Raw genomic sequence first — 11,598 nt, 5'->3', positions numbered from 1 at the left:
ACACACACACACACACAATGGAGTATTACTTGGTGATCAAAAAGAATGAAATCTCGCCATTTGCAACTACGTGGATGGAACTGGAGGGTATTATGCTAAGCGAAATTAAAGAAAGACAAAAATCATATGGCTTCCTTTATATGAGGATTTTAAGAGACAAAACAGGTGAATGTAAGGGAAGGGAAACAAAAATATAAAAACAGGGAGGGGGACAAAACAGAAGAGACTCATAAATATGGAGAACAAACTGAGGGTTATGGGAGGGGTTGGGGGAGGGGCACTAAGGAATCTACTCCTGAAATCGTTGCACGATATACTAACTACCTTGGATATAAATTTAAAAAAATAAAAAAGAAAATTAAAAAAAAAGAATGATTTAGATATATGCACAGGTCCGTATATTAACATATTTAAATGTAACTATAATATCAAAAATAACAATTGTAGAACAATGCATATAGTACAATTCAATATTTGTTAAAAAAAAATCTAAAGTGGGGCGCCTGGGTGGCTCGGTCGGTTAAGCGTCTGACTTCGGCTCAGGTCATGATGTCACAGTCCGTGAGTTCGAGCCCCGCGTCGGGCTCTGTGCTGACGGCTCAGAGTCTGGAGCCTGTTTCCGATTCTGTGTCTTCCTCTCTCTCTGTTCCTCCCCTGTTCATGCTCTGTCTCTCTCTGTCTCAAAAATAAATAAACGTTAAAAAAAAATTTTTTTTTTTTAAATCTAAAGTTATCTACCTTTTGTCTATATTTGTTTGAGTGTACAGGAAAGCACCAAATGATTGATAGCAAACTACTAATAATGGTTACCTCAGCAATGTGTGAAAGAGAAGATTATAAGGTTTTTCTTAATATACCTTAGTACTATTTCCATCATATGAAGATGATGTGCTACTTTTACAATTTTTAAAAATATAATAAACTAAAGAAAAATGGGAGGAAATATCAGGAGCTGTCTCTGGGTGTTAGGATTTTGAAATTTTTTAAATTATGTTTTCTTTCTTTTTGTGTCTCAGTTTTGCAATGACCATAAATGAATTAAATGAATTTAGTTTTAAATAAATTTTAAAAATCAGAAGTCAACTATAAAAGAACTTTGAAATGTAAACAAGAAGCCATTGTACTCAGTGGAGCTTCACTTGCCAACCTGACTGTAATGTTTGCTCCCAGTAACATTTAAAATGTGAAACTCATCAGATGCTTTCCATCAGAAGAATGCAGAGTGTTTCTAGTCTATGAAATTTTTGATATTTAAAAAAAACACACATGTCAAAACATTAAATTGTGCGATTTAAAAATGCACCATTTACTGAAGTCAGTTATACCTTAATAAAGGCATTGAGATATAAAATGGATTTAGAAGGAAACATGGAGATACACAGCAAAAGTAAATGACTTATGCGTGGGTCCCTCTTATGAGTCCACGTTAGGGGGTGGGCCAGTCTCCTGGTTTGTAAGCATTTTAGTACTAATTGGTTTTTAACCATTTTTCTCTTACTTTAATAAATATACTAGCTGGAGAAAGATGTAAAATCCACACAATGCTTATTATAGTTAATTAAAAGAATGCGGGGCGCCAGGGTGGCTTGGTTGGTTAAGCCCCCAACTCTTGATTTCGGCTCGGGTCACGATCTCACGGTTTATGAGTTCGAGCCCCACGTCAGGCTCTGCACGGACAGCTCAGAGCCTGCTTGGGATTCTCACTTTCTCCCTCTCTCTCTGCCCCTCCTCTGCTCATGTGCTCTCTCTGTTTCTCTCAAAGTAAATAAACATTAAAAAAAAAATGTTTTTAAATAAAAAAAGAAAACAGAAAACTGTGAGTACTGATGTAAAGCGTCTCTAAAAGACACTGTTAGGTAAAAAAGCCAAAAAAACGAAAACAAAACGCAAAAAAGTTAGAAAGCAATGTGTATAATATAAGTGCATTTATGTAACATTAATGTAACATGTACTATTTGTGGTTACATAAATGCAGCCATATTATACACCTTGTTTTGTGACCATGCGTGTGTTTATCTTACAGGATCTTGTGGAAAAGTGGGATCAGAACTTGTCTCTCTTCTCTTCTACTCTTGAGGAATCGATGAATTGTCAAAGAAATTGGCTTTATCTGGAACCAATCTTTCATTCTGTGGAAATACAAAGGTAAAAAAAAAAAAAAAAAGCTGTATAGAGGTTAAAAAAACACACGGTGGGTGTTCATTGCCTGTAATCCCTGAGAAGTCATTTGTTCAATGAACATTCTAAAATAATCTGCCACGGGCACAGGAGTAAATTGTGCTGAATTATTATTTTTTCTTTCATGAAAGCAAGCATCAGCTCCTTAAAAAAGTCCTATTTCTCAATTTTAGATATAAAGCTGTTAAGGATTGGGTAAGAAATGTCAGGTCATTGTAATCCCTAAACCACAATACCATGTGTCTGCTTAGTTCTAGAACATTAGTGTGGTGTTGATATGAGCAATACACATGTTTTTAATAGTCTACATACATGACTGTATGTATGTTTGTTTCTTTGGACCAGGTGAAAGAATGGAGGTCCTAGACAGTTGGGGAAAATTCTCCCTTTTCTTTTTATTCACAGCATTCAGATTACTTGGTCTCTCTTTAAAGTCACTGGTCTTAAGAGTGCGTGACTTGTGACATCTGTGTTGTCTAGACAGAATTTAAAGTGTTGACCATGAATCACACAAGCTAGCATAGGAGCCGTTCTGAAATAAGTAGGCATCACAGAGCGCGTGTTTGTAAGGTGTTAGAGCAGATGAAGGGAGACCTTGGATATCAGGTTAAGTATTGCGAAGTTTGTTTTAGGGGCAGAGGGAGCTTCAAGCGGCTCACGAAAGAAAACTGTGTAGGTTTGAGTACTGCGTTGCAGAGAACAATATCCATTTTTGTAATACGTGTATATGTCTTGTCGGAGGATGGCTTTCTAAAGGGCTTGGGTCAAGCTCTAGTTATTGTGTAGTTCTCACGGGAAACCACATACCTGGGGAATGTGTCCTTTGTGGTTACAACTTAGCGCCTTAAATTCAAACTTCAGTAGTCCTCTTTACTAAAGACTTCTTTTTTTTTAATGTTTATTTATTTTTTTGGGACAGAGAGAGACAGAGCTTGAACGGGGGAGGGGCAGAGAGAGAGGGAGACACAGAATCGGAAACAGGCTCCAGGCTCTGAGCCATCAGCCCAGAGCCTGACGCGGGGCTCGAACTCACGGACCGTGAGATCGTGACCTGGCTGAAGTCGGACGCTTAACCGACTGCGCCACCCAGGCGCCCCTAAAGACTTCTTAATCGATGGAGAGATACGACTTCTGGCTCAGAGTGTCACCATGTCGTTCTTCCCAGGCTTTGCTATGAGAGAAAAGGGGGCATGTAATTAAGGGGTGCTGAAGACTCCTGCACCCCAGCGCTAAAGGAAAGGAAACACATGTCTGCCATGGCCCTGCCTTTGAGAAGTGGAGAAGGATGGTGGGCCCTGATTCCGGGGGGGGGGGGGGGGGAGAAAGAGAGGGAGGGGGAGGGAGGTTCATTAGCAGGGAGAATTCCTTACAGAGACTGTGTGAGGGACAAAGATGCAGTCCATTCCCCTCTCTCCAAACTTCCCATGAGGTCCCCCCAGAGCCTCCTGTTGCAGTCGGGAGGGTGCCCGACAGAGGGGAGGGTGAAGGCCCCTCCTTGATAGGATTTTTGCTGAGCTGAAGAAGTTTCTAGGCCCATCGCCCCAAATGGGGAATGGGATAGTGGTGGGGGGCTCGTGGAAGAGCTTGACAGGTATTGCCCTGGGGTTGGTGGCATCGGAAATGAGGACCTGCGTCTTCTCTGGACAGAAGCACGAGAGCACCTAGCTGCCGTGGGCCATCGGTTCTCAACCGCAGGCGATGCTGCCCTCTCGGGGACATTGGGAGAAGCTAGTGCCAAAAATAGCTGCTTGGAGAAGCAGCTCTCTGAGATCCCATTTCCTCTAGAATTGGAGAAGCCTTTGTTTTCCTACATCCCAGGACACAAATCACTTTTACTAGAACTGTGTTTATCTGTCTCAGAACTCGCACCAAGTATAATCCCGTTAAATGACGGATGGATGTCTGGTTTGTCACAGATTTCCTACGTGTGCGTCGCTGTAGATAATAAACGCTATAAAATATCTGTAATGATCAGCAAAAAATAAAACATGTCACGACATTTTTAAACAGATGACGTTCTCTCTTGTTCCCTTCCTAAAGGCAACTCCCTGTGGAAGCAAAACTCTTCTCTCAAGTGATCTCCATGTGGAGAGAAATCATGTCAAAAATACAGAACAAACTGGATGCTTTGCGAACAACCATTTCTGCAGGGGTCCTTGAAACTCTGCAGAATTGCAATCTGCATCTTGAACATATAATGAAAAGTCTTGAGGTAACACCGGCAATCCGAAAGTGGGGAATGATTGTATCTTCGAAATGTAATGTAGGGCATGACGGAAACGAATCCCAGCGTGGATTTACTGTACTGTAGCTGCCCACGATATGTCCAGCTCTCACCAACTACAGGGTTAATGAAAATACTATGAAGTCAAACAAAAAAGTGGATAGACCCATCTAAATGGCCTGAGACAAAACCAATTTTTCAGTGCCTAGGTTTCCTTCTCTTCACGTTGGGAATAATGGTGGTGCCTACCTTGAGGGGCTTTGTGTTAAATAAGATAATGCGTTTACAGCACAAGAGCTGGCACAGAGAAAGTATTTCATGAGTGCCAGTTATTTATATTGGCACTACTGTTGTTATCAAATTGACAAAATCAGCAAAAGTTGAAGTTGAAAATAGTTCGATGGTTTTATTTTTTTTAATTTTTAAAATATTTTTTAAAGTTTATTTTCAGGAGAGAGAGAGAGAGCTCAAGCAGCGGAGGGCCAGAGAGGGAGGAAGAGAGAGAATCCCAAGCAGACTCTGAGCCATCGGCACAGAGGCCGACTTGGGACTCAGACTCACAAACCATGAGATCATGACCTGAGCTGAAATCAAGAGTCAGATGCTCAATCTACTGAACCACCCAGGCGCCCCTTTAATTTGATCTTAAATCCAGTATAGTCAACATGGAGCATAATACTAGTTTCAGGTGTACGCTATAGTGATTCAGGACTCCTGTATCCTACGGTGCTCATCGCGATAGGTGTACTTTAATCCCCTTCACCGATTTCACCCATCCCCCCCCCCCCCCCCCCCCTGGGGTAACTACCTGTTTGTTCTCTAGAGTTAAGTGTCTGTTTCTTTGTTTTCCCTTTGTTTATTTGTTGTTTCTTAAATTACACATGTGAGTAAAATCATATGAGTAAAAACAAATCATATTTGTTTTTCTCTGACTGACTGACTTCACTTAGCCTCTTACCCTCTACAAGTAATCCATGTCATTGCATATGGCAAGATTTCATTCCTTTTTATGGCTGAGTAATATTCCGTTGTGTATATACACCACATCTTCTTTATCCATTCATCATTCAGTGGACACTTGGGTTGCTCCCATAATTTGGCTATTGGCGATAGTGCTGTTATAAACATTGGGGTGTATGTATCCTTTTGAATTAGTGTTTTCATATTCTTTGGCTAAATACCCAGTAGTGGAATTATAGGATCGGATCATATGATAGTTCTATTTTTAATTTTTTGAGGAACCCCCATATTGTTTTCCATGATGGCTGTGCCAGTTTACATTCCCACCAACAGTGCCCTAGGATCCCTTTTTCTCCACATCCTCACCACATTTGTTGTTCCTTGTGTTTTGGATTTTAGCCACTCTGACAGGCATGAGGTGATATCTCATGGTGGTTTTGATTTGCATTTCCCTGATGGTGAGTGGTGTTGAGCACCTTTTCATGTGTCTGGTAGCCATCTGTATATCTTCTTTGGAGAAATGTCTGTTCATGTCTCCTGCCCATTTTTTATTTGGATTATTTGGGGGTTTTTTGGTATCAGGATATATAAATTCTTTATATATTCCAGATACTAGCCCTTTATCAAATATGTCATTTGGAAATACCTTCTCCGATTCTGTAGGTTGCCTTTTAGTTTTGTTGATTGTTTCCTTTACTGTGCAGAAGCTTTGTATTTTGGTGTGGTCTCGCTTGTTTATTTTTGCTTTTGTTTCCCTTGCCTCAAAAGACATACAGAAGGAAGTTACTATGGCCAGTGGCAAAGAGGTCTGTGTTCTTCTCTAGGATTTTAATGTTTTCATGTCTCACATTTAGGTCTTTAATCCATTTTGAATTTCTTTTTGTGTATGGTGTGAGAAAGTGGTCCAGTTTCATTCTTTTGCATGTAGCTATCCAGTTTTCCCAGCACCATTTGTTCAAGAGACCATTTTTTTCCCACTGGATATTCTTTCTTGCTTTATCAAAGATTAATTGACCATATAATTATGGGTTTATTTCTGGGTTTTCTGTTGTATTTCATGGATCGATGTGTCTATTTTTACGTCAGTACCATGAAATCTGGGATTGTGATGCCTCCAGCTTTGTTCTTTTTCAAGATCACTTTGTCTGTTCAGGGTCTTTGGTGGTTCCATACAAATTTTAGGAATGTTTGTTCTCATTCTGTGTAATGAGAACATCCTGGGAATAAATTCCACTTGATCATGATGAATGAATTTTAATGTATTGTTGGGTTCGGTTTGCTAGTATTTTGTTGAGGATTTGTACATCTATGTTCATCAGAGGTTTGGCCAGTAGTTCTCTTTCTTTTTCTAGTGTCTTTCTGTGGTTTTGGTGTCAGGGTAATGCTGGCCTCATAGAATGAATTTGGAAGCTTTCTTTCCTTGTCTATGTTTTGGAATAGTTTGAGAAGAATACGTATTAACTTTTTAAAAAACGTTTGGTAGAATTTACCTGTGAAGCTTCTGGTCCTGGACTTTTGGTTTTTTGGGAGGCTTTTAATTACTGATTCAATTTCATTGCTGATAGTCTGTTCAAAGTTTATGTTTCTTTCTGATTCAGTTTTGGGAGGTTATATGTTTCTAGGAATTTATCCATTTCTTCTAGGTTGTCCAATTTGTTGGTATATAATTTTTCATAATATTCCCTTATAATCATATAATCCTCTGTGTTTCTGTCTTGTCATTTGTTATTTCTTTTTCATTTCTGATTTTATTTGAGCCTCCTTTTTTTTGGGGGGGGGGATGAATCTGGCTAAAGATCTATCAATTTTGTTGATCTTTTCAAAGAGCCAGGTCTTGTTTTCATTGATCTATTGTGGTTTTTTTAGTTTCTGTTTTGTTTATTTCTGCTCAATCCTTATTATTTCCTTCCTTCTACTGATCTTGAGTTCTGTTCTTCTTTTTGTAGCTCCGTTAGGTGTAAGGTTAGGTATTTGAGATTTTTCTTCTTCATTGAGGTAGGCCTGTATTGCTATAAACTTCCCTCTTAGAACCACTTTTGCTGCATCCCAAAGGTTTTGGACCATTGTGTTTTCCTTTCATTTATCTCAATGTATTTTTTAATTGCCTCTTTGATTTCTTGATTGACCCACTCATTGTTTAGTAGCATGTGTTTAACCTCCACGTATTTGTGCTCTTTTCAAATCCTTTCTTGTGGTTGATTTCTAGTTTTGTAGCATTGCAGTCAGAAAAGCATGGCATGACCTTGATTTTGTTAATTTGTTGAGACTTGTTTTGTGGTCTAACATGTGATCTGTTCTGGAGAATGTTCCCTGTGCAGTTGACAAGAATGTGTATTCTGCTGTTCAGGGATCGAATGTTCTTAATATATGTTAGATTCATGTGGTCTAATGTGTCATTCAAAGCCACTGTTTCCTTATTGATTTTCTGTTTGGATGATCTATCCATTGATGTAAGTGGAGTGGTAAAGTCCCCTACTATCATTGTATTACTGTTGATTATTTCCTTAATGTTTGTTATTAGCTGATTTATGTATTTGAGTGCCCTCGTATTGGGTACATAAATATTTACAATCGTTCTATCTTCTTGTTGAAATATTTCCCTTATGATTATATAGTGTCTTTCTTTGTCTCTTGTTACAGTCTTCGATCTAATGTCTACTTTGTCCAATATAAGTATTGCTACCCTGACTTTCTTTTCACTTACTCTCTTGATATATGCCTTTCTATCCCTTCACTTTCAATCTGTAGGTGTCTTTAGGTCTGAAATGAGTCTCTTGCAGGCAAGATGGGTCTTGCTTTTTTATCCATTCTGTCACCCTGTGTCTTTTAATTGGAGCGTTTAGTCTGTTTCCATTCAGAGTAATTATTGACAGGTATGTACTTACTGCCATTCTGTTACTCATTTTGTGGTTGTTTTTGTAGTTCTTCTCTGTTCCTTTCTTCTCTTGCTGTTTTCTCTCATGGTTTGCTGACTTTGTTTAGTGATATACTTAGATTCTTCTCTCTTTATTTTTTGCATATCTATTACTGGTTTGGGATTTGTGGTTCCCATTGGGTGTGTATATAACATCTTATGCATATAGAAATCTATACTAAGTTGATGGTCGCTTAAGTCTGAGCCCATTGTAAAGTACTAAATTTTTACTCCTCTCCACATTTTATGTATATGGTGTCATACTTTACATACTTTACTTTTATTTTGTGAATCCCTCGACAGATTTTTACATATATACTTATTTTCACTGCTTTTGTGATTCCTGCTTTTCTTACTCCTGTTTATGGTCTTTCCTTTCCACTCAGAGTCCCCTTTATCATTTCTTGTAGGGCTGGTTTAGTGGTCATGAACTCCTTTAACTTTTTTGTGTGTAGGAAGCTCTTTATCTCTCCTTCTGTTCCGAATGATAGCCTCGCTGGATAGAGTATTCTTGGCTACAGGTGTTTTCCTTTAAGCACTTTGATTATATCATGCCCCTCCCTTCTGGCCTGCAAAGTTTCTGCTGAAAAATCAGCTAATAGCCTTTTGGGGTTTCCCTTGTATGTTACTGTTTTTCTTTTCTCTTGCTGCTTTTATAAATGTTTACTTATTTCTGAGAGAGTGACAGAATATAGGCGAGGGGCAGAGAGAGAAGGAGATAGAGGATCTGAAACGAGTTCTGTGCTGACAGCCCAAAGCCCATCGTAGGGCTTGAACTCACAAATGGCAAGATCATGACCTGAGCTGAAGTTGGACACTTAATTGACTGAGCCACCCATGTGCTCTCTCTTGCTGCTTTTAAAATTCTCTCTTGATCACTACTTTTTGCCTTTTTAATTACTATGTGCCTTGCTGTTGACCTCTGTGGGTTGGTTTGTTAAGGGTTTTCTGTGCCTCCTGGATCTGAATTTCTGTTTCCTTCCCCAAATTTGGGAAATTTTCAGCTATTATTTCTTCAAATAAATTTTCTGCCCCCCTTCTCTCCCTTCCCTTTCTGGGATCCCTATAATGTGAATGTTACTGTGCTTCCTGGTGTTTCTGAGTTCCCTTAACCTGTTCTCAGTTTTTATTATTCTTTTTTCTCTTTTCTGTTCAGCTTGATTGCTCTCCATTACTCTGTTCTCTAGGTAGCTGATACATTCTTCTGCTTCCTCTAGTCTACTATGAATGCCCTCTCGTGTATTTTTAGCCTCAGTTGTCTTCTTCGTCTCTGATTTCTATCTTTGTTGAGTGTCTCACTGAGATGCCCCACTGTCTTCTCAAGTCCAGTCATTTATGATGGTTACTTTAAATTCTGTCAGGCACATTACTTATCTTTCTTTCATGTAGCTCTCTTGATGTGATTTTGTTCTGTTCTTTCATCTGGAACCTATTCCTCCATCTCCTCATTTTGTCTACTGCTGCGTCTGTGTCTCTGTTAGCAAAGTCAGCTGCGTCTCCCGCACTTAAAGCAGTGGCCTTAGGAAGACGAGGTCCTGTAGCGCCCCACGGTGCAGTGTCCCCTGTTCACCGGAAAACGGCGCTTCAAGGGTGTCCCCTCTGTGCGTTGCTACAGGGGTGTCCTACTGTGGCTGAACTGTGTTCACCTTCCATCCAGTCGTCTGCAGTGGCTCTGCCTGTTGTGGGCAGGGTCCGGTCCCTGTGCGGTTAGCGGGTCGGTCTGGGGCGCGGCGGATCAGACCAGGAGTTTGCTAGAGATGCGGTAGCTCCAAACTGCAGGGCACTTCCCCTGTGTGGTCCGGAGAAACTCGTATTGGTGGGCGAGGCCGCAGTCAGACCCGATGTCTGCCCCCAGCCCACCGCTGGGGCTACGGTCAGACTGGTGTGTATGTTATCCTCCCCTTTCCCAAGGGCGGGACTCACTGTGGAGTGGCGTGGCCCCTGTCTGGGCTGCTCGCACACTGCCAGGTTTGTGGTGCTGCTTCGATGGGATCTGGTCACCAGCGTATTAGACAGGGTGGATCCGCAGCATGCACATGGATGGGAGCACTGTGCTACCGTGGTCTGTGCAGGTGTGCTGTGGGAGGGGACCTAGAGCTGAGGTCTGGCTGGAGGGGGACTGTACACACCCAAGTAAGGGGAGTTGCCGTTAGCAAGTTAGTTCCGGGAGGTGTCAGGATATCTAGGCTGGGGGGAAGGGCGGGAAATGGTACCTGCAGCAACTTTGTTCCTGGAGAACTCCCTCACTGATCTCTGTCTCTCCAGCACAGCTACTGATTTTTAAAATTCTAGATTTTTTAGTCCTGTTGGTTGTAAGAACTTGTGAAATTTGACCTGTCTCATTTTCCAAGCCAGATGTTATGGGGATTTATTTTTCTCATGCTGGCTCCCCATGAGAGGCTCTGTTTCTCTCCCTTCTCTGCACCCACTCTCTCCTGCAGACAGACTCCTAGGTCCATTTAGGTCCTCAGCACCTCTCTGCCCTTCCTCTCTTCCCCACTGTGACCTCTTCTCTACATTTAGTTGGGCGCGGGGGGGGGGGGATTGTTCTGCCAGTCTTTGTGTCATTTTCTGAGTTATATATGCTGACGTGGGTGTTACCTAGGTGTACCTGGGTAGTGGGGCAAGCCTGGGTCCTCCTACTCTGCCATCATCCCTAGAAGTCCTAGTTTGATAATTTTATAAAGTAAGTTATTGATTCCATATATTTAAATTGCCAGGGGCACCTAGGTTAAGTGGCTTAGTCGATTAAGCATCTGAATCTGGGTTTTGGCTCAGGTCCTGATCTCACAATTTGTGAGATCGAGCCCCACGTCAGGTTCTATGCTCAGTGCGGAATATGCTGAAGATTCTTTCTCTCTCCCTCTGCCCCCTCCCTGGCATGTGTTCTCTCTACATCTCTCTCTCTCTATCTCAAATAACAAAACAAAAAACACCTTTGCCAGAACATTAAATTGTCATCTAGACATACATATTTTTTTTTTCAACATTTATTTATTTTTGGGACAGAGAGAGACAGAGCATGAATGGGGGAGGGGCAGAGAGAGAGGGAGACGCAGAATCGGAAACAGGCTCCAGGCTCTGAGCCATCAGCCCAGAGCCTGACGTGGGGCTCGAACTCATGGACCGCGAGATCGTGACCTGGCTGAAGTCGGACGCTTAACCGACTGCGCCACCCAGGCGCCCCCAGACATACATATTTTTTAAATATCAGGTTTTAATATTTGAGATTCGGGGTGAATATATTCACTTCATAAACCAAGATCTCTTTCCAGTTTTTTATCTCTTTCTCCTTGTTGAACATAATTCACAGTGGTTGGAA

The 11,598-nt window shown here is 41.1% G+C and overlaps 1 protein-coding gene across 1 annotated transcript in view; it reads left to right on the top strand.

Moving 5' to 3' along the window:
* Positions 1-11,598, top strand: part of DNAH14 (dynein axonemal heavy chain 14) — a 328,569-nt gene that overhangs the window by 109,583 nt on the left and 207,388 nt on the right. Inside the window, exons 22-23 of the mRNA XM_040451938.1 lie at positions 2,024-2,145; positions 4,219-4,390. Coding sequence (XP_040307872.1) covers positions 2,024-2,145; positions 4,219-4,390 — 294 coding nt within the window. The remainder of the gene's footprint in view (positions 1-2,023; positions 2,146-4,218; positions 4,391-11,598) is intronic.

The sequence above is a fragment of the Herpailurus yagouaroundi genome, unplaced genomic scaffold, assembly GCF_014898765.1.
Source record: "Herpailurus yagouaroundi ecotype Mexico unplaced genomic scaffold, PumYag 205, whole genome shotgun sequence".
NCBI classification, from domain to species: domain Eukaryota; kingdom Metazoa; phylum Chordata; class Mammalia; order Carnivora; family Felidae; genus Herpailurus; species Herpailurus yagouaroundi.
Note: the sequence above shows the minus strand (reverse complement) of the source record. Positions and strands in the feature narration are given on the sequence as shown.